Source organism: Tubulanus polymorphus, chromosome 4 (assembly GCF_964204645.1).
Source record: "Tubulanus polymorphus chromosome 4, tnTubPoly1.2, whole genome shotgun sequence".
NCBI classification, from domain to species: domain Eukaryota; kingdom Metazoa; phylum Nemertea; class Palaeonemertea; order Tubulaniformes; family Tubulanidae; genus Tubulanus; species Tubulanus polymorphus.
This window is the reverse complement of record NC_134028.1, coordinates 26,677,241-26,700,549: the sequence shown is the minus strand read 5'-3', so window position 1 is coordinate 26,700,549 and position 23,309 is coordinate 26,677,241. Positions and strand designations below refer to the sequence as shown.

The 23,309-nt window shown below is 39.3% G+C and overlaps 2 protein-coding genes across 6 annotated transcripts; one reads left to right on the top strand and one right to left on the bottom strand.

The window, feature by feature from the left end:
* Positions 1-4,657: 4,657 nt before the first annotated feature.
* LOC141904205 (ovochymase-like) lies at positions 4,658-8,328 on the top strand. The gene is made up of 12 exons (XM_074792756.1): positions 4,658-4,715; positions 4,861-5,035; positions 5,106-5,287; positions 5,442-5,590; positions 5,664-5,751; positions 6,001-6,135; positions 6,220-6,672; positions 6,958-7,068; positions 7,284-7,467; positions 7,538-7,797; positions 7,873-8,018; positions 8,158-8,328. The coding sequence occupies exons 1-12, from the start codon at positions 4,664-4,666 to the stop codon at positions 8,320-8,322; spliced, it is 2,100 nt and encodes a 699-aa protein (XP_074648857.1). The 5' UTR covers positions 4,658-4,663; the 3' UTR covers positions 8,323-8,328.
* Positions 8,329-12,132: 3,804 nt separating this feature from the next.
* On the bottom strand, positions 12,133-23,063 carry LOC141904206 (broad substrate specificity ATP-binding cassette transporter ABCG2-like). 5 transcript variants are annotated; one of them, XM_074792757.1, is made up of 19 exons: positions 22,967-23,063; positions 21,849-21,971; positions 19,032-19,204; positions 18,243-18,302; positions 18,034-18,148; positions 17,248-17,397; positions 16,484-16,641; positions 15,787-15,938; positions 15,486-15,650; positions 15,207-15,282; positions 15,028-15,136; positions 14,835-14,900; positions 14,489-14,574; positions 14,318-14,407; positions 13,803-13,927; positions 13,192-13,346; positions 12,682-12,771; positions 12,525-12,589; positions 12,133-12,445 (listed from the first exon to the last, which is right to left on the bottom strand). In XM_074792757.1, exons 2-19 carry the CDS (start codon positions 21,891-21,893, stop codon positions 12,292-12,294), a joined length of 2,034 nt encoding a protein of 677 aa, XP_074648858.1. In that variant the 5' UTR covers positions 21,894-21,971; positions 22,967-23,063; the 3' UTR covers positions 12,133-12,291. The 5 variants fall into 5 exon arrangements, with proteins under 5 accessions (XP_074648858.1, XP_074648860.1, XP_074648862.1 ...); XM_074792759.1 differs by having other exon boundaries at positions 23,001-23,061; XM_074792761.1 differs by lacking the exon at positions 21,849-21,971 and having other exon boundaries at positions 19,032-19,218; positions 22,967-23,047.
* Positions 23,064-23,309: the final 246 nt, after the last annotated feature.

Sequence of the window (23,309 nt, the reverse complement as noted above, 5' to 3'; positions counted from 1 at the left end):
CGATTATTTCTTCAAGATAAATCGACTTGTTCACCGAGTATACCATTGTGTTTCAATTCAAAGCCAGCGTGTCTCGTTGAGACGCTCTTCAACAAGTCCATCGTCGTCATGTCGATGTGAACAGACTAAAAACAAACGAGCAACGGATTAACGAATCAAATCTGAAAATACTCTAAGCTAAAACGGTAAATATCGATTTTGCTCTTCTAGGATAGGAATTATCTGCTTTCTCAAAATATTCTGCATTTTGGGAGTTTCTGTCTATTCCGTCTCGGTGACTGCAGTAATCTTCAACCGATAAATCTTCCAGTAGAACAAAATCGAAAACAGCCTTAGATTCAGTAATGACCTACCGATATATCTAACATCTGAAGTGCGGTAGATTCACAATTCCGTAAACTCTCCAGTAAAATGTGGACGGTCCTTAATCTGATTGGATTGTTAGATATCTGAAATGTGAACAAAATGATCTCTAGAATGAATGCCACAGTTTACGAGATGTATCGTGGAACAGATTCGAACCTCGAAACCCGCACGAGGAACCACTGATCTGGAGCTAATAACTAATACCGATACCTTAAGGCTCGGCTACCTCCGTAGGATGATGCATAACGAGGCGGGTACAAATCAATAAACACACATTTAGAATTATAAAACAGTAAACCCAGGCGCGGATCTAGAGGGGTAGCACACGGGGCACGTGCTACCCTCTAGATTTTCCCCCGAAAATTATTACTATGCATGTATTTGGTGGAAAGTGCTTGGAAATTGCATCTGAAAGGGATAGTGCCCTTTTGAAATATTGCCTGCCCTTTCGATTTTGTGCTACCCCTAAGATTTCGTCCTGGATCCGTGCCTGCAACCTGTACCAAGATCGAGTAAACTAGGTCCTACTCTTACAATAACGATATCATTTTCTTCTATTCCCTATTTTAATTATTAGATCCTTAACTCGGACTTCACTTTTACCTCGTATCAATTTTGCTGGTTCCAGCTTGTACGAGTTAATCGAGGACGTTCAGAAATCGTGTTCAATAAAAAGATGTACATTTACTCACATTCAATGACGTCAATGTACAATTCGTTTTGATCATTCTCGATATGCGGACGACGCCTGCATCGCTGATACGATTATGGGATAAATCTAATGACTTCAAATGACGGTTTGTCCTGAGAGCTTTACAGAATGCGACGGTCCCCGTATCCGATAATCCATTCATAGCCAGGCGCAATTTCTCCAGGCGTGTAGTTGACTATTGTACGAAAAACAAAATAAACCGTCTCGAAAAATACGAAAATCTCCGGCAAAGATTCTAACCTGATAGCACCGAGACTCGCAACGGTACGAAACCCTGCAACACTAGACCGAGCGCGCAGCTTAGATGATGTCATTATTAGCCAATCAGAAATCCCATCTTATTTTTGCCTAGGTTTTTCCATTTATTTATCCGTGAAATTTTTTTCTCCGAGATTATACAACGGGAAATCTGATTGGAGCCGTAAGTTAACTTGCAACAAACCTGCGTACGTACGTTACGTACCTGCGCACTCGGTCTATTGTGGCAGGGTTTCTTGCCGTGGCTCCAGCGATACCATCAGTTTCAAATCCCTGTCAAAAAGGTGAACTCATCTAGGAATTGTTTTTAAGATACCTTTGCAAGATACCTTCCGGCCAGTGCCCTCCCACCATTCATGCGGATTATATTCCAACCGAGATCTAGATTTCTCAACGTGTCGTTTCTAGCTGCAAAGAAAATGATGCACCATCAAAATTGAGCGAAGAATGGATCGGAGACATTCGACTGCAGTATATATTAATTACCCAACGCTTTCGATAGCAGCTTACAACATTCATCGTCGAGCAGATTATGACTTAAATCAAGATCTGTAATGCAGGAGTTCGCCTGGAAGAAGAACGATCAAATATTCTAAGAATAAGAATATCAATGATGTTTCTTGCCCATCGTGTTTTATGTCTTGTAAGATGAACTTACGAGTATCATATGTGATATATGCTTAGCGTCTTCGTAGATGAATCCATTTTCTGTCAACAGAAAAAGTAATGACGAAACGAATAGTATTGTAAAGGTGTAACTAGTTTATTTGACGCACGAGCTATCGCTAATGTATAGAAGCTTCATCAGGTGAATGAGTCGCGTTCACCTGATGAAGCTGATATCATTTACATTAGTAGCGAAGTTTTGTGCGTGAAATAGAATTTACTACCTATCAACAGAGAAAAGAACGTGTCATAAACAATTTATTGACGTGCTGACGAGTCCGCCTTTAAAACAGTTAATTTTACCTGATAAATCGACCGACGTCACACATGTATTGTTACTCAGAAAAAGGCTGATCAATCTGGTTGCGTTATTCGCGGACATATGTACATCACTTAAACTCTGCGGATGGGAAGAAACATTTGCAGCAAAACAAACAAAGATTTATGGTTCATTTACAAATCGTAGGAAACTTCAGCTAACTTACTAATGTAGTTATTTTCGGACAATCCTCAATCAGCCAAGTGACGTATTTTATACCTTTATAACCTAGATTATTACCATCGAGTAGAAGTGACTTGAACGCTACAGATTGTGATGATTGCATCTATAATTGGCAAACGACAAATAAAACTTAGTTATTCACAATTTAAACGCTTGATGTAACAACAAAATTCGTATCAATAGTGGGTAAGTATCTTGCTTAATACAATTAACATAGAATAATGCTGACATGTCCAACTTGAAATTTGATTAACTCAAGCAAAAACCAAAAGTTATCTGACTTTCTAGCGTACATTCTTTACTCGGAATTTCGTATAACTCGAACCAATGTTTCCGCCAGTCCCAGTTTATCCGAGCTAGGCGAAGTTTACTGTATAGGCATTTAATACACATTGTTATCGCGTGTAGTTAGTACATGGAGTTACCAATTTTCCCATTACTTACTTCGTTGGCATGCGCTAACGCTAGAATATCCGAATGTTTCAAACAAAGATGTTGTAAACGAATGTGATCGCATTTAAAGACGTTCGTAATAGCTCGTATCGGATTGATATTCAGCTTATGACATGCATCATGATACAATTCAACACCTGTTCTATATCCCCTTGCTTCATATGTCTTATCAATACCTGTCAAAGAGACCTCATTCTTATTTTTCTTCATATTTAGGATTCTCAACTGATAGGCGGTTTTCGTATTCGATGAACTAAACTTCATAGATTGATATATTCCATAATGTAATTCTAAATAACAATACCAGAATCTTCTAAATCTGTATCATCAGCATATTGACTTCCGTCTTCTATTTTCTCGAATTCTTCTACGACAGCAGGTGCGGTTAAAGTGAGATATGTGAGGTCAATTACATCCATACCATCAAAACACGACACGGCTGAACTACAAATACTAGAATGCTGACCAAAGATTCGTGGTTATAGACATATACTATTCTATCTAATCAAATTAGAAATGTACATTAGTTACAAAACTTCGTAGAATGCGAATAATACTAATTAGTGACAGCGCAGTGAGTTCAGTGTTACACTTAGTATATACATAAATACCTGTTAATCTTGTTGAAGCACTGCAACGACTGTATTGCGATGACGATATATAGAATGCCACATTTATGATAAAAATGAAGTCCGAAATGTTCCTTTAAGCTAGAAGTGTATTTCACTTTATAGACGCTTCGACTATATCATATTAGTCATCTTCAGGAATTGGTAATCTACAGGATGGTATGGATGCAATTGACCTCGCAGATCTTCTTTTTCTGAAGATGACTATGAGTATAAAGTCGAAACGTCGAGTTCAAATAAGCTAAATGTATTAGCTTATCAGAAACAAGTACGGACTTTGTTTATCATTATTGCGGGATTCTATGTAACAATAACCTGTTTTTTCTATGGCTACGCGCAGCCCTACGAACTCCTGGATATGTGGATAGAAGTGTAAAGCCCCTCGTTGTCCCCCGAGTTAATGACTGAATAGTTTAATAATCCGCAGCGTTGATAATTCCAATATTGAATGGTATAAAGATGGAGGTGGATGTTAGAGGCTATTGAGGGAAGAGTCACGCGACTATTCATCTCGATAATGAATTGTGGCGATTTAATGACGTTGATTTTAATTGGGTGAAACATGAATTTTGAATTAATGTTTGTTATTCGAACTATCGATGATTTATCGCGACATAGACACGGTAGTAGGAGTTTTACGATTTCCTTTTTCCTGATGGGCCGTGCAAGCTTAAACACTATACAAAGATAAAAAATACTAGGGGTACATTGAAATTGCATATGATCTCAAGTTCATTAATCAAATGACGAAGCAAACACACAACTGTTGTTATTATAGCATCAGATGGATTTACGCATGCAATCAGGGATCAAGACTATTTTCGTTTTGGGACGTTAAATAAACTATGATTAGTGTACTGGCACTCACTATCCGTGCTTCATTATTTGTGAAATCCCACACGTGTCCTGGAATGAAGGAGGCCAAGATAGAGGGAGATATTCCATTATTTTTATCTAATCTGCATCTATAATGGGTGATGCTGAATATTGAAATGAGCCTCTAATTGAAAAAAGCCATTTAAAGCTATATATAATACCTCGGTTATGGAGGTTTTGTCCGAAGACAAATCTGTCAAAATGTTGGTCGGCTTGTTTCTCGGATATGTCTTGGTGCAGGGTATCTCAGCAGGTAAGACGAAAAGTTGTGTTTGAAAAAAAGAAATTACGACGATCATGCTTTAATCATGTTCTGTATGAAGAGCAGCACTATGCGGCACAACCTGAATAAATGCATCTGACCGATATCAAACTACTTGATTCCGTTGTCGCCGCAGATTTCCATCCGTGCGGAACGAAGCTGGTCGAAGATAATGGGGAGATTTTATCTCATCGAGGCTTCGGTTTAGAAAGCTATGGGAAGAATACCGACTGCAAGTGGACAGTAGAAGCTCCTGATGACAAGAAAATAGTTTTAAGCTCTAATAGCTTTAACTTGGAAAGATCTTCAAAGTGAGTTTGTGACTTGTGAAAACTTCATCAATTAAATCTTTTTATGCTGGATTTTTCAAACAAATTTTAGTTGTGACTTCGACTTTTTGAAAGTGAATGATGGTACAAAGTTGGTCGGTAAATATTGCGGCTTGGCAATACCATCGGATCTAGTATCAACGGGCAACAAATTCGAACTGCACTTTGCTTCTGATCATGTTGTCCAAACTGTTGGATTTAATCTGACCTACTACTTCATAGACAAAAACGCGGGTAATTATCTTGGAAATTGTGAGTGAGGTAGGGAAACTAAGGTAGTCATACCGCGATGTTTCCAGCAATTTCGGTGGAATTGACCTCAAAGGTTTTTGCTTACACCTCGGTGTCACATGCTGTTTCATAAACCTTGTAACATTTGTGATTTCAGAGCCTACGATCTCTCCGCATACCGACTCCGGATGTGGTAGCCCGAAACTCCAATCAGGTTCATCAGGGACGTTTACTAGTCCAAATTACCCTAACGCCTACGGTCCTAGTCTAAGATGTGAATGGGTCATTTCAGTACCAAAGGATAAGGTATTTAACAAGGCCTTTAAGCTTAAAATTCATTGGTATTATAAATAACATACTGTATGTATATTGCTTATAGAGAGTTGGGATAACATTTGATACTCCATTTGACGTCGAGACATCGTCGGATTGTCGATATGACAGTGTGTCACTTATTAATCCGTCAGGTAATAAACACGCTACTGTATGTAGTGACGTTATGACACTGCAGATGGATCATTGCAGGGTCGTACCTAGCATTTGAATTTTAGGGTGAGGGGCAAAGAAACCCGGAAAAGGACTGATCTATAGGATATAACAATAATATTTGCGGAAAGGCAACTTTTCCAAAAATTTCTGGGGATCAACTGCCCTCTACTGAGTATGGCCCTGCATTACCAATCATCAGTTACTTCGGTTCTGTTCTGTTTTTACAGGTGCTGTTAAGAAATTATGCGGAACTACACCTCCAGCAGCATTCATTGGAACTAATAACACCGTTACGGTCAAATTTAAATCCGACCATATCGTCCACAAGACAGGATTCCGTATATACTGGAAGGCTTTAGATGGTCAGTTCACCGTTGCCTTGTATAGGTTATTCGCATCATTCTGTTCAATGTAAACTACGAGTTGTGTCAATGATTCCGTTACAGAGGGTGAAATACCAACAAACCCACCAACGACAGTCACAACTACCCCAGCACCAACTACAATCGATCCTAGCATCATACCATCTGGATGCGGAGGTCCTCGAAATCTAAACGCCACTTCTGTACCTGACACATTCACTTCCATGAATTACGATGGTAAAACGCCTTACAATCCCAACTCGAACTGTCGCTGGTTGATAACTGCACCGGCCGATAAAATAATCAGGCTTACGTTCGTGGCATTCAACGTGGAAGCCAGTTCAACTTGCGGATACGACTCTGTATCAGTGAAAGATGGATCAAGTTCATCGGCGAAACTAATAAAAAAACTATGCGGATCATCAAAACCGGAGCCGATAGAATCGACTGGTAATACTCTGTTCGTGGTGTTCAAATCTGATCATATCGTCCATAAACCAGGTTTCAAAATCAAGTACGAGGCCATCACTCCGCCAGGTGAGTATTGCCTGTTCTTATTTGAACAGAAATTGTCTAATTCATGTTACCAGGCAAAATAAGGCTCAAACCGAAACGTTGATTCGAACCCAAGAACTATAGCATGCTGGCCTTACGTCTTACAAAGTTTGTAAGTTTGTCTGGTTAGTGTTATGGTGTCCAGTCAGGTGCCCTGAGACCCTAATCAATTACTACTCGTGAATTTTCATCTGCTTCATAATTCTACGTTGAATAATTGTTTGATGATGATGTAGTTGTTAACGTTGTTAACTGTATTACCTACAGTAACGTGTACACCTACTGAATTTTCCTGTGATAATGGAAACTGCGTGGATCGCGATGTAAGATGTGACGGAAATGACGACTGTGGAGATGGAAGCGATGAAAAGTATTGCCGTAAGTCGAATAGATGTCTTGCGCGTAACGTCATAATTGTTTTTGCCAACATGTTTTTTGTTATGTAAATCACTTATCACGTTAGCCAGCGAATAAAGCGTCAAGTTGAAAAAGCGCATGTCTTCTGTATTTCCCATATATTTCGTTAAATTACTTGTTCTTTTCAAAATTGATTTTTGGAAACCAATTAATCTGAATGAACATATGACTTGCAGGAGGAAATTCAACCTGTGGTGTCGCATCGGTACCTTTCAAACAAGGGAACCGTATCGTCGGTGGCCAAGAAGCTGCAAAGGGAAGCTGGCCCTGGCAAGTAGACATACGATTATACAGTAATCATTACTGCGGAGGTATATTGATACATCCACAATGGGTTCTATCGGCTGCCCATTGTTTCAGGTAAGTGTCGACCTTAACAATAACAACCTCATCTCAATACCAAATTTCTGAGTTCATCGTATTCTTTCAGCCGAACTTCTCTGTCGATTTGGTCGTTCGTTCTGGGTAAACACAACAAGGACGGCACCGAATCGACTCATCAGACATTCAAACCGACCAAAATCATCGTACACGAGAAATACAACTCTAGAAAGACAGATAACGACATTGCGTTGATTCGATTGAGCAAACCTGCCCAAGTGAATGACCACGTAGATGTCGCTTGTCTTCCGGAGAAAGATGTATCCGAAGGACACATGTGTTATACAACTGGTTGGGGTGATACGAAAGGTAAATAAAAGCTAAAACCCTCGATGTTTTCTGTGGAAACGTTCTGTTTTATGCACATGTTTATTATATATCTAGGAACGTGCTGTACTGGTAAACTTAAACAAGCAATGGTACCAATTGTTGGCAAACAGATATGCAACAGTTATGATTTTTACAACGGAGCAATTACTGATAACATGATATGTGCAGGATACACTGAAGGAGGGCATGACGCCTGCCAGGTTCGTAACTATTGATGTTTGAGGCTTCACCAACACCTCCATGATTAAACGAGAATGATCTCCTCACCGTTGTTGGCTCTGTCTTACAGAGTAACTAAGTGATTGATAAATATAAATTTGAAACTGTTTTTACGAACAGGGAGACAGCGGTGGTCCATTCGTTTGTGAAGTGAACGGTAAATTCGAAGCGCACGGAGTTGTATCGTGGGGTATCGGTTGTGCCGGAGCGAAGAAACCAGGAGTTTACGCTAAAGTTACTAATTATCTTGACTGGATTAACGACAAAATGACACAATTTGCATAGTTTCATTAAATACCTTTCAAATCAAATATCGAGTACTAAGACTCTTTATCTAATACCTGTTTTATTGAGGATCTTGACCTACAACATATCTCCGAAATCTGTAGTTTGATTTGTCCGTGGTGTTGCATTGAACTTATTGGTATGACTTCGGACCTTTGTGATCGACCCACAGTACAAATAACTTATCTTGTAGATTCATAAATCAAGACGTGTGTACCTTGCCAAAATAGTTTTTTCCTACTGAATGATAGCAACGAAAGAATCAAGAAAACATCGAGGCAATCAAGAGCCGCTATAAAACACTGTACCATCTACAAGTTCTATTCATGTTAAAATAACGCGCGAAACGAAACATTTTACACTTATTCATGGATTCATTTCTAACGGTAAACTCCTTGGTTTCGGGTAGCAATTTCCACAGAATCCACCACAGCGTCCAGTTACTCGCTGTCTGTCCGGGCTGATATGGATATCCGCGAAAACATGAAAACCGACCTTCTCCCAAACGACCTGCAATATAGACATAGACAACCAAACATAAATGAACATTGAAATAATCCTACTTAATTCGGATCATTTGGATTTCCAGTTTATACTTAATTACATCCAGATAAGACCGGAATATTGATAAACCTGATCGACATATAGATTTCTAGCAATTAGCGGGGAACTTGTTAAGGCACCACTGGCAGGCGAGGATCTCAATAAACATCCGTTTTTTATCGAGCGAGACGTGATACGACAATTCGGAATATTTACAACATTCTGGATCAATCCCAATACAATAAACTGTTCCATTAAATCTACGTGTCTGTCATTAATTGAATCAAAGAATCCTTTCATCTCTAGTCGTTACTGATACAGCTGAGTGATTGTTCTTGTATCTGGTTGTTTATTATAGTCTTTTGAATTAATGAGACACGATTGCGTGCACGGCTAAGCATTCGTGAGATTTATACATTTCACTTCAACACGCAAAATAATACTTGAGATACAAAAAGCAAACTTTCTAGGAATACTTTCAATAATTCATTCAAACTTCAGTTCAATTTCTTCTGACTCCTTTATATTTATGTGATGGTACACACGCACTTAACGAATTTACTTCGTTCGATGATCGTTAGAATGCACCAAACGAAAGAAAGGCGTCTCCCTTTTAAAGATTGATGTGGTATAAGGCTTTATGCGACAAGGAAAAGATATGAAGGCCATCGATCAATTTTGATTGGACACAAGATGACAACTGTTCTGTCTATAGCTTGTATTCCGCGATGAACGATTGTCTAAGATTGTCTGTAATATTCAACTTTATGAAACTTTTCAGTTATTATTGAATATCGGGTTTAGTATAGTGAATGAGAGTGTACTCACCTGGGCACTGATACGGAACGATGTCCCAGACAGATCTATTGAGAATCGCCCCGTGTTCGATCTCGATTGGACACAATCTCCGGCATAAGCGTATTCAATCTGTTTAGTGCCGTTCGAATAGGCGAAAGTAAAATCAAAACGATCGACGAACAATGTCTGAAATAAGTAGAAAAATATGGCTAGATCAGTAAATGTAATAGAAAAGTGACGTTGTAAATCAGAAATCATTCGTTCACTAAGACAAGATTGGAAGGCTGATTTTTCGTATTGAATCGTATTGAATCGAGTGGAGGACTGGTCGACAACTGGAGGACTGGTCGACAGCTGGAGGACTGGTTAGCTGTTATCGGTAAAATCAGGGGGAGGTTTTACTTGCGCAAATTGGGTGAACTATTCTTGCTTTTAAAGACTTCAAAGTGGTAGGACTCTGATGACTGGCATCGACCACATTGTTCTATCAACGACCAAGAGCCTTCTCTGGTGCGGTGGGGGTCTCTTGATTCTAGGTGAACCGGCTATGTTGATGTATCCAAACTTACCAATAGGTTTACGCGTATTTTCGAGAAGTACGTCTCTCCGGCTTCATTCTGTTTTTTGAACAAACTGATGCCGAAATTGCCTCTATAACCGCTCGTTAGAGTAATGTATTCCTTCGGGTTTGGCGAATTCATTCTGTAACAATATAGAGTTGTTTGTTTCAGAATTCCAGTGGATTCTTGATGCATCCAAATAGTGTAATCGGCATCGTCGGTTTTAGCTGCCAATAATCTCACGTCGTTGCAGCATAACGGTTTAAATTCTGAAAACAAAGATTAACCATCATCAACTTCAAAAATGGTTTGTAAAATTCTAGGAGGCGTGCTATGATCTACTTACCTGACTTCCAGTCTGGACAACCAGTAGGTGGGGCGCACTGAGTTAGAGAATAAAAAGTTAGAATGGGAAAAAAATAGGAAATTACATAGACAAAGTTGATGCACTATAGGTAGGTAGAGAAAAGGATTTCCGATATCTGGAAATCTACTTATAAAGATATTCTGAAAAGTCACAGCACAATGATTGGTTATACATATAAAAATATGTGACACGGTTTTGAAAACCGACCCAATTCAGCAAAATATATGACACGAAGTTTGACGTTAGGTGACGCATTTCTTCAACAACAACAAATATCTTCAAAACCTACCTTCATGTACGTTTTATAGCCCGATGCTGAAATTAAGGATGGAGCAGTGATCCCAGCCATACACGGTTTCCAAGCTGCTAAATAGCACGTCTTAAGTTGCTTGCTAAAAGAAAAACTCATACACGACGAACGGGCTAAACAAGCTATCGCGCACTCCACACGCTCGGACAGCTGTCCGGTCCAAATATACGGTCCAGGGATTCGGGTATCTGGACCTATACGGGATATGCTGCTGTACCGAGCTTCTAATAAGGTCGAGTAGGTTCGTCCAGACACGGCACAAAGGATAATAAACAGCCAGAAATCCGACAGAATATTCATCTTCTGCATCTTCAATTAAAACTTATTATTCGCGAAGGCATTCTTTCTACGGACGACGTTAGATGAACATCAAAGAACGAGAGAAAAGTTCATTCTCGTAGAGCTTCAGTTTATTGTAAATTTCTCCGTGCCAGTCATTCTGGATTTTAATCAGATATGCATTTAGAACTCGTGTTCAGTGATATCGCGCACTAGCAGGAGTGTGGAAGTGTGGCCGAAGACGTTCACTTTGCCGGCGTGTGAACGTGTTATCCAGTTTATACGTCCATGCTTTGAAACCCATCATAAATAACGAGCCGATGATATGTCGTGATTAGCAGCCGACAAACAAAGAAAGGAATTTTACGATCTTCTTATCGTTAATTTTCGCTAAAGATTATTCTTGGCGATCGATATTAATGAAATGTTGATTGTTTCGCGCGTGACTACACGATTGAATGGACCAATCGGTATGCACGCTGCTGAAAATGTTAAAGATTCATAATGAAGAAGGCCATCACCAATAATCTAGATTGACAACACCTCCTGACTTTGATCGTTCTTCTAAAAATGCTTAGAAATTGACATTCGGACTCTGCATACGTTTAATACGATGGGCCTTCCTATTCTCCTAAACGAAAAATACCAATTACCAGATAAACTGATTTCCGTCAACCAATAGTGCTCGGTAGTCAATCATAGCAAATAAGGGATGCCGCGGGCTCCTCGAGACCAGCTAGGGAGGGGTGTTAGCTTTATGGATGAGCTATGGCCAAGACTTTTTACAAATATTTTTGATTTACCTTTTTTGAGTAAGTAACTTCCCACGAAGGTGTTCCCGGCCAGGACGGGCCAGTATGTCCCGCACTAGGAGCCAGAGTCAAACCTTTTCCCGAGTCAAACGCAACGAATACGAATTACGAAAATTTATTAATGAGAAAAAAATATCACAACACAAAAAAACAACGAATGAAACGATGTACGATCCGTTTACAGTTTCTGTTGATCACTGGGAGTAGTATACATGTAGATAGAAAATATCGATTCTCAAATCCCACCGGGATCGGATCTGTTGTTCTACCACCAAGTCATCCGTTTTTCTTATCTTGATTTTACTTCAGTTTCTTTAACCTGATCAACTGCACGTAACTGAGGAATAACATGATGACAGTGATAGCACCGAGAGCCAGTAGATTCTGCCACAGATCCCACGACGTTTCGAACGCGATTCCCTGCGCTTTCATGTACGCGTTACCAGCCATTTGACTGTAAGAGAAATCAAATCAAATCTGTAAAGTCTTAACGAATTCGATTGATATGCAGTTTATATAGTTGTAAAACATACCAGATATCAGTTCCGTTGAGAGATTCACAAAATTCCATATCCTTTAATTCGTTGACAGACAACGCCTAAAAATAGCAATTACTCGACAATTAATGAGAAACTTCATGAAAATACGATATCGTGTATGATTTCTAACCGCGCGATAAGCAACACTTACAGCTATGCCGTATCTGAACAGACTAATATATCGTAGCCATCTTAACCAAACTGATATAGTTTCTAGATTTACTAGTAAACCGCTGAAAACCTATACAACAAAAAGAGACGAGAGAGGTTTATTCGTGCATCAGATAATCCGTAAATTTCTATAGAACTTGTTTCATTGAAAAATGTTCACCAGTAATTTTTGGATGCTTCAATACCTTCGCTTCACAGATATATACGTATTTCAGACTGTTGCGTCACAATAAGCTTTTTTGACGCCGTAAAAACCGTTACAACAATGTTTATATACATTGATACCTAGTACGGGTTCAGGATTCATTTAAGGGGTTCTGTGAAGTCCATGTGCACTCAGTATTGACGTCACGATTAAAATTGTGAATTTTTGCATTGATTTTTCTTATTCTATTTTTGATATAATTTCTTACTACCTCATCGATGTATCGGGGTTAGACTGGTTGCCGACCGATATTCAATTCAATTATCGATATATTTAAATACGTACCATCATGAACACGTAGGTCAATGATATGAACAGATTAGCGATCCCGACGATATCGAAAGTAGAACTCATGGTGAACGCGATTCCACACGCGGCTAGAGTCGTTAATATCAACGTTAAGACAAACGTGAAAAACTTCACTACATCCACATCCAATCCTGAAAATCACAAGTATAACAACTATTGATGGTAGAGTAGCCACACTCAATACTCAACTGAAAATAGATTTAAAACTCACTATAAACAGAATTGAAAAAGATTAAAAGCGAATCTTTTTTTCAAATAAACAAAATTGACTGACGATGATCCCTATTTAGAGTTCGAAACGTTGTGTCTTTTAATTTTGATAAATAAAATTCGTTTATAATCTTTTGAAAATTTTGTATATAGTGGGTCTCAAACCTATTATGAAATACAATGACCGTGTTGCAACGATAAATCCTAAACATAGAAATGAAATTCCTGAACAGTCGCGGCGTTGAATAAACTACTAGCTCAAGGGAATATTTCAAATCTTATTCTTCACTATTCTTAAGGACTTTATATTAAAAGAAGTATAACTGATGAAAATAGCCAGAGATTGGTGTTTGTATTAGATCCATCATTCTACTCACCGACCATGAAGTAGACAATCGGAGCGAAGAAAAATGCCGGTATACACCGCGTAGGTAAAATATCACAGAATACTTTAGCCAGAAAATACGCGGAAACTCGATAGAAACCGCTGACATTCTCGTGTCTGTAAACAGAAAACATAATCAATATCAGAGTAATTTCTATCACCGAAATACCAGGCGCGGATCCAGAGGGGGGTTTCAGGGGTCGTGAACCCCCTCTGCTCAGCTACCAAAACAAGGAATGTACTCAAGAAGCGGGCGGACAGTACCACATTATCGGTACCATATCATCTCATGTTTGGCCAAACAATATGCCGTATAGGCCCTCTTTCAGAGATTTTAGTCGCCGGAAAAAGTCCTGGATCTGTGCCTGAATACTGTACATTAGTGTTGCCCTCCTTTTGCGAAGGTATATTGTGTCTAATCACCAGAGCTGGACACTGGGTTCCGAACTCGAGTCACAGTTTCCTGATCTCAGTAAGAGGAAGTTAACGATTTCATTTTCTACTTACATAAATAACGCTCGTTCGTGAATGAATAATTCAGTTGCTGACATGTTCGAGAATACCATATTCATGATGATGAAAAAGAACACCCCGACTCTGAAAATTCAGTGAAAATTGTTATTTCATTTTTCTCAATAGAAATCGATTTTCCGGGAGGAATGGGTATAGTTAGTGTACCTGTTTTGAACGCCTGATTGTAATGATGTATCCATTTGAAAGTAAATAGTGCCAACTACGAGACCGAAGATAACCGACACAACTAACTGAAAGACGAATAAATTATACGTTATACATGATATGTTACTGATAGCTAGATGTGTCGAAAACTATATGAAAACATTCTTTATAACGATTTATAAGCGCACAACTTGACATTCATAAGTACCAGTGATATGGGCCCAGTTGCAGAGTTGTGGACTGGTCTTATGTTTGTTAGATTGAATGTTGGACTTAAATGGTCTTAGAATGGTCTTAAATCTCAAGTCGCTGCACGACTAGCAACTGATGAAGGTTTAAGGATTACCTGATAGACAGATGTCTGAGGATTACGTATAAGATTAAGCAGCGCTCTTTTTGATACCGTTGACCACTGAAACAAGATAGATATTTATGCGTTCATTCCTTTTAGTTTCTGACGGATTTTAACAGTTACCGGTACATGTGTATTGATTTTACAAGACCTCATACCCATGCACGAGGAGCTTATAGCTCTTTACCTGTATTCCCCATGATCTGGCGTATTCTAATCCAGTAAGAGGAACTTCAGTTCCGTCCGCTACACGTTTTTCATAATCTTTATGTATTTGTCGCGATTCACCGAGCGTTCTACAAAATACAATCACTATCAATTCACATCCTCCAAATATAGCTGTACTATCAAAATGATAATACTTACTTCTGACACGTTGAACTATTCTGAAAAGCGGCGGCCAAACGGTTTTCGGTCACGGCTTCTTTTTCTTCGTCTGAATCTACAATTACGAATAGACGTAAATATGAGAACAGATATTTCATTACCACGAAGGAAAAAGAAGTAATTTTATATTCATGGTGTAATACGAGAACATGGACCTAATGACTAGAGTATCCTAGTATAGTAAACTCTTGTTTGTAAGTCCATGATCTGAAAAACGAATTCTCCAAACGGGATTGTAACCGTAGAATGATAACTTACTGATAACTTTGACGTCGGGCAGCTGCAGCTGCTGCGGCTGGTCGAGTAGGTGAGACGAAACATTTCCGTTAGGAGACGCTGCGTCAGGTTCAGATACCTCGTACATTCCGTTGATAACATCGAGGAAGAAGTCCGGTGGGTTATTATATTCTTCTATCTGATAACCTATAACAAACGATCATAGGCTGGATTCAATGTCTAATATGTTTTTTGACACGATCCGGCAACTCGCCGACCAGAGTCCCAAATAAACGACTTCATAAATTGATATTTTTCGAATTGTACAGATCTATATAAATACCTATTTGTTTGAAGTATTCTATCGAATCGTCTGCGGCTCCTTTATACACGGTTTCACCAGCTGATAATAGTAATAACGTATCGAACTGTTTAAAGATGGAGTATCGAGGCTGATGTATCGAGAAGATCACCGTGCGTCCTCTACGTGATAAACTACAAACAAATAGACAATAAAGTGTGTCATAGGTTGTGCAAGAACATTAAGAGACAGTAGAATCGAAGTGGACCATTTTCAACAGGACAAATTTTGTCCGACTTTTTCAAGAGTGATATCTGAGTTGGATAAGTACTCAGTTTGAGTCGGATCTTCCGACCTGAGAATGATATCTGAGTTTGATTGTACAGTAAACTCCACTCAACTCGGATCTTTTGACTTGAGAGTGATATCTGAGTTTGATGGTACAATAGACTCTGACTTGAGAGTGATATCTCAGATGGATTGTACAGTAGACTCTGACTTGAGAATAATATCCGAGTTGGATGGTACAGTAGACAACGCTCAACTTGGTTCTTTTATGGACCGTGACAATGTGTCTGACTAGATATTCATAACTTTTAAGTCTGATTTGGATAGTGTTTATACTTCCTTATTTACCGTATAGGATTAGCAAACATTTCAACATATACCTGAGAATATTATCTCCTAACCCGAGTGTACCGCATCATAAATAACGACTACACGAAGATTTATTACTCACTTATGAAGAAGCAGCATGACTGAGCTGGCAGTGCTGGCGTCCAGTCCGGTCGTCGGTTCATCTAGAAACAATACTCCGGGAAATGTAATCAGTTCTCTGCCGATACTCGTGCGTTTTTTCTCGCCCCCAGAAATACCGCGAATCATTTGCGTTCCCACCTAAAACACGAAGCAATAATTACAAAATCTGACTCAATATAAGAAACATATCTAGAATGCTTCATATACAGGTATTTTCAACTTAGCACATCTACAGGTCTTAACATCGTAAAATTAGGTATTCAGTTTTTCGAACAATTAAAAAGAGAGGTCGTATTTTTTAAGCTAAGTGTAATAATATCCAGCGTACGAGATTTCACTACTAATGCATAGTCGCTTCATCAGGTTTTTCAAACAAGTTAATTAGGCACTCAATCTTGTTAATTGTTAGGTTGAAGGTCTAATGCGTTTGGTTAGATGTTTCGTATCGCTATTGATAGATCCAAGCTGTCGCGTTTGTTTGTCGAGATATTTTAGGAAGTCTTTGTTCATACATATCCGGGATTTGCAATTGATATCATACCCATCGTTAGCATTGTCTGGCGGCGATCTAACTATTTAAGTAGAACAATAGGCGCTGACTAGCCCGGGGGGGGGGGGGCAGGGCGGCATGTAGGCCTACGTTGTCTGTAGAATTCGCGGTATATCAATCATCAAATAACAATTAACAGCCGTAAACTATGTTATGTAGAAATACGAAGAGCAAACCGTTTTCACTGGCGTTACCTTCGAGTCGGCACATTTCTGTAAACCCAGTTCGTCGATGATGTCTTGCACCCGTTTCTCTTTGTCTTGTAGAGACATTTTCGGACATCGAAGCGTGGCAGAAAACGTGAGATTTTCCCTGACGGTCAGAGTTCCCATCAATATATCATCCTATCATCGGAATAAAACATTTAATATTACACTAGTTCTTACTACCAACATGTTTTATGCGTAGACACTCGCTAGCCTCCAGATCTCTCGGAACTAATTGCTGTATAAAAGATGACAATAAGCTAACTATATAACGTATTCTGGGACAGTCGGAGTGACGATGGATAGTCATGATCACATTTGAGCTACGGCAGGAATGTTTTATATTTTTTCACGCAAGTCCAGCAATTATTCGAGCCAATCGGCTTCGAGACAATATACAGTTTGTTTAGATCATTTTTTCGGATCATTAATAGTACATTACTAAAATACATGAAAATCAAACAGGTCAGAATCCTGAAAACAGCTTTTGAATCTCCGAAACGTAACCCTCCTAAAACACCGGGACCGATTTTATAATACAAGTCTATGAAACTCAGGACCCAGTTCCACAGTCGTGTGTTAGAGTTAACTCTGGGTTAAAATTAGTTCATTTCCAATGACTTAACTCAGAGTCAAATCTTAACTCACAACTGTGTAACTGGGTTCAGGGGATGTACTGCCATTAGATCAGATTTGTACAAAATTTTATTCTGTTATTTGTACAAAGTCATCATGGAAATGAAATGAAATCAAACAAGGACCAAGTATGGATACCTGAACGACATATCCTGCCATACACTTGAAGTTTTCTGGTTGCTTATGTCCATCTATCAACACTTCCCCGGTTAAACCAGATTTATCTTTGCGGCCAGCTAAAACATCCAATAACCTTAAAAACCATGAATACATCGTTAGTTTAAACGGGAAGAAACGACGTCCTGTGATGTCCGATGATGTTCATTTATAGTATGCATTATACTTACGAAGATTTTCCACTTCCAGTTGGTCCAAGAATCGCGTTCATGCCTTGTCTAAAAACTCCACTGGGGAATAATAATAATAACCATAATGATTAATGATTATAATGATGATCATGAAGATAATGGAAATTATCGTTACACCACTCTCAGTTTACATAAAACACATCATTATATTATTGCATTTCGATAAAATTTTGCTTGATAAGTTTTTACACCAGACTGAAATTGATATTTGATATCTGCGCAGCTAATTAATTAAAAGGTAGACTGTTCCACATATAACTGAAACAGCTGAGGCGAAAGTTCTTTAAACGTAAAATAATCAGAAGAAATCGTTTTCTGAAGTAACAGCTACGCCGAGAGTTGTTGAGCTAATAATAAAACCGCGCAGTATCTGCAGAGTTTAGTTATCTATACCTAAAACCTAAACGTTTAACCACCAAAGCACTGCACCATCGAAACGCGAATGAAGATGATATTCGAATGCAACAAAAACTTCAAATTCGAATGCGGGTTATAGTAGTTTAATACCTAATCGATGGTGGTTTATAATCGGGTGGACCAACGCCAAGGTTTGCAGAAAATAACTGATCGTAAAACTATGCACACATATTACTGACTAGAATACAGTATGATCGAGTATCTAAACAAGGAAAATTCAAATTCGACACATTGTCAGAAACAACCAGCTGATACTAAAACATTGATTTTTACTGCCGGGTAATGTACGTACATACGCTGTATTTCATGCAAATATTATACGAATCATTATGATCGCGGTCTTCCACTTACTTGATATCTTTGAGGATCACTTTCCGTTCGCTTTTTCCACAACAAGGTTGAGTCTTGACCATAGCCGAATAATTGATATCGTGAAAACTGATAGTAGATCCGTGGGCGTCGTGGGGCACTCCGTCGGGCATGGTTAGGGCACCGTATTCTCCGTGCTTGCCCAGAATCGGAGTCTGAAATGGAAATACTAGAGATCCTGTACTATTCGATGTAGCCATTATACCGTATGCCAGTGTACATCCACTACAAAGAGTCTGTGGTCAGCTCTGTGTGTACACTACGCAGATGTCGGTCTAATCAGAATCGCCAAACGTGCGCCGCCTCGTGCGTGTGTATGTCCAGTTTTAATAACTTCCTCAATTATAATTTGCTCGCATATTTGATAATTAGTCTAATAGTAGTAGAATGTTCGGGTGTATGACAGCGGTCTGTGTATACCGTGAAGCGGTTGTTCGATCGACTCGACTCGCTTACTGCTGCTCAGAGCTCGGCGCGGTGGATGCTAGCTAGACTCTGATTCACGCGGTGTTTATATCAGATGTTGATGCTACAGTGTAGGGCGTGTCGATCTAGACCTCAAACGACACACTATTTAAAGGTTCTCTTGTATAAGGTGAAATTAAGAATGTGGGCGCAGCTGTGCTAGTGTGATCCAAACGTGACGTATAATAGATACACTATGTAATTAATTCGAGTTCAAATTTTGAACTATTGAAAGGTCAACGGCATAGCGGGGTAGAGTGCGAAACATGAGAAGAAAGACTAAAATCATGCCAACAGAATCATGGATATATTTCCGAAAGGCGTCGTATGTGACTCTTTATACATCGGAGATCCGTCATCATACGCGATACCATTAGATAAGCTTATAGCTTTATTCTACCAATGAATTACGAATTTATTTACACTCCAACCATTTCCATTGTAAAAAAAACAGTTTCCATCACATGATTACATTAACAAAAACCCAGAAAATAATAGGTTTTAAACACGACACCTTAACTAATACGCCATCTTGCGTTAAAGGAGTCAATCTGTTTCACGTGGTTTCACCATTTAAACACAAAGCACGGTCTTACAGGCGTTTCTGTCAACTTGCGCATTGAGGTCGAATAAGTCCAAATAGACTTTTAAAAGACTAATTAGCGAGGAACGATGACAGTCTCCATATACATTCATATAGGATCCTAATGATGTCATCAAATTTGTAAAATAGAAATCTCGTTAGAAAAGCGAAAGGTGGCATCCGGGACGGTGCGTTAATTCCAACCCGTCATTCAGCTGCCACACATCCCGCGAGATTCTTTCTACATAAACAAATTTTAGCTCATTACTTTTCTAACAAAATTTTAATTGCACAAGGACTACAGTGATTATACTCATAGGCGGTCTATTCAGAAAACAGACGCACAAATGAGTAAAACTTGTTTCGCTGGTATAGCAGTATTATAGGCCCTACACCGACATTGTTTAATATCAGCATACAAATCTGCGAATAGCTATTTATGTGGTATTTCTCAGGTCACAGAATGTCTATCAATACATTCGTTGTTTAGCAAAAGCAGTATTTTTGGTTCGAAATTGAACAGCTTTAGGCCGACGTGATGCATAGGTTCCGAGATAAAACCAAAGCTAAACTAGACTATGATTATATCAGGGTCGGATCTACAGGCGGTTCGGGAGTCCTTTTTCTGACCGAGTGCCCTTAGTGAAAATCACATGACGAAAGTCCACAGTACTACATATAGCAGATGCACTAAAATTGCCTAAAAATGTGCCTAATTTTTCAAATTAGACCCGCAGCATCGCCGGTACGTACTCAAGGGGTAAAAATGATCCGGACCCGTAGTTAAGAAAATAAAGTGTTGATATTCTATAAAGCCACCAAAGGTTTTCTAGATGCACGAAAAAAAACATTTTCTGTATGAAAAGAATCAAAATACATAGGGCTAAACAGAAGGGAAGAGACTACGTCAGGAAGTTGCCTTTTTCTGAATTTTTGCCGGACTTACCGATTCTCCAAAGTTATCATCGGATAATTTCATTTTTAGAAATTCCGTCTATCTCCTAATACAGATTTCAGCGGAGCTATAGTTGTCGATATCGAGTTTTTAACCTACTGAGAGTAATTGTGCACTGGTACTGCGAGTATTTATCGACTGAATATATCGTTTGTACGTAAAGTGTGCACATAACACGCAAACCGTGATTTTACTGTAATTGCTATCAATTACCCTTCAACAACACCCAATCAACTACGAGTGGTCATTCGGAAATCGTCGTCTTGCACGGACGTTTATAGATCATTATAGGTCAAGTAAATGTCCCTTTTCATGGACTTCCTAAAACAAATAGACTGAGCCGTTCGTGAATAGATTAGCCGCCATTCAAAAATATAGATTCTCATTCTGAACATTTTCAAAATAATTATGACGAGGGCGGATGATAATATTATTTTCATTGATAATGTAAAAGAAAACTTCGAAAAACCGTTTTGGCATACATGTTTTCAAAGAGACGATGATGAACGGTTTTCTTTCATTTTCGAAATAAAAACCATTTCCATGCATTTTTCAAGGACTGGAGGAGGACATTTTTATTTTCAATTAGAAATGCCAGCATCAAATACACTGAATTGGATTATTCCTCATAAAATCCAGCAGCAATTTTATTTTATTCAAAAAACCCTAAATAACGTTGTCGGCTGCCGCCTTTCAGAATGGTGGCTCTACGACCTTGACATTCGTTTGAATCTGGGGTCGTAAATTCATGACGATTTTCAGAGTCAACTGATAAACCTTTCCTCAGGCATCTTACCAGCTTCCTCTCAAACTTATCCTCGACAATTCCTATCTGTGCCATTCTCTAGATCAACTGACTCGATCAGTTCAACAAGGGACTGCTCCGTCGTGTATCGTTGCTTTTGAATCTCAGTGGAGCCTTAAAAATGAATTGTTCACAGCATGTTATTAGATTGTCGGTAAAAATGGCGCCGGCACCAAATTTTGCAACATACGAAAAAAATGCCACCGGTAAAATTGCCACTTTTTGTATAGCAGGAAAAAATGCCACCAGTTACAAATTATTCACATACATTGATTATAATCGTACATGACTTAGGAGGCTGACACGGTATCTATTACTATATTTTTGTCTCAAACACCCAAAACAAACTGCCAACTAGAACTAATTGATGATTGTATATTCAATCTGTTGGGTTGACATGATGACACTGACAGGGTCTGTGACTGTGTGTGCCGACATAACCCACACAGTTCCCAGCTGGTTGGCTGCATTGGTTATCAGCTAAAATACTCACTAACCCGAACAATAGCTGGTGATTGATTGACCTTTACTCTAGTTACCTGGCCAATCACAGCCGAAACCAGTTGAATAGAGTTTTATGCTAAGGAAAATAGGCCTAGAATTCACTTAGCCTATCAGATTCCAAACTATAAAAGCATTTTTCTGGAATGGACTGCGCAATGCGACTTATCATAAATAAGTAACTCTACTGTACTCCAGAATAATGCAATCTGGGGCCCCAGGTGTTCTAGTCGGTAAGAGTTAACCAGTGGAACAGTTATAGCTGGCCCCAGACCCATCCCTGCGTCTGCGTGGCCGGTGGCATGGCAGTCTCAGGGCTATCTGGGCATGGCTTATCTGAACCAGGCCTCTGCTGGGCCGGACCAACCGGCAGTGGCTACGAACTCAACCGTAGACAAAGACGTCCCCATCTGGTCAACCCTCACTCGTCCTCCCGTCCAGCAGCCCCACCCCCAGAGAGGAGCTCGGGACCGGGGAGGGCCGAGTCGGACACCTCTCGCTCTCCTCCCCGCCGCACCCAGCCCTCCATCCAACCGCCAGCAGGGCTTGGAGCTGCACCCACGTTTTGTTTCTATTCATGTGTGAATGTTGCAATCGTGGTATAGTACCTATTTCAACATAGAAGGTTTCAATATTACGAACAGGGGAACGAATATACAGAAGGAATCATCACTGAGATTGCCTGAACCATTCGGGCATTGCGCCATTGCATCGTGCTCTCCTATCATTGAGTTCGAATCCCACAATATTCAGGTTTGACCGGTTATAATTGGATCAATTAATGTATTGCCAATAATTTTGATCATATCAGAATAGTAGAAGTTTTATTATGAAACTACGGGTTATTCATCATCTAGGAATTGTTTTTCTAGTGAAAAAAAATCATCGCGGCCGTGGTTTGTTATGACGTCATCGTGTGAGAGGGAACACGGAAATAACGGGGATACCCTC

Bases quoted from the DNA above. Each gene is read 5' to 3' on its own strand.
- LOC141904205 (XM_074792756.1), top strand. From the start codon at position 4,664: ATGTTGGTCGGCTTGTTTCTCGGATATGTCTTGGTGCAGGGTATCTCA. The intron at 5,752-6,000 runs GTAATAAACACG...CTGTTTTTACAG, and splicing joins GTCACTTATTAATCCGTCAG to GTGCTGTTAAGAAATTATGC. The intron at 6,136-6,219 runs GTCAGTTCACCG...ATTCCGTTACAG, and splicing joins ATACTGGAAGGCTTTAGATG to AGGGTGAAATACCAACAAAC.
- LOC141904206 (XM_074792757.1), bottom strand. From the start codon at position 21,893: ATGGCACAGATAGGAATTGTCGAGGATAAGTTTGAGAGGAAGCTG. The intron at 19,205-21,848 runs GTAAGATGCCTG...TTTCCATTTCAG, and splicing joins ATAAGTTTGAGAGGAAGCTG to ACTCCGATTCTGGGCAAGCA. The intron at 17,398-18,033 runs GTATCCATACTT...TTCCGATGATAG, and splicing joins TGGCAGGATATGTCGTTCAG to GATGATATATTGATGGGAAC.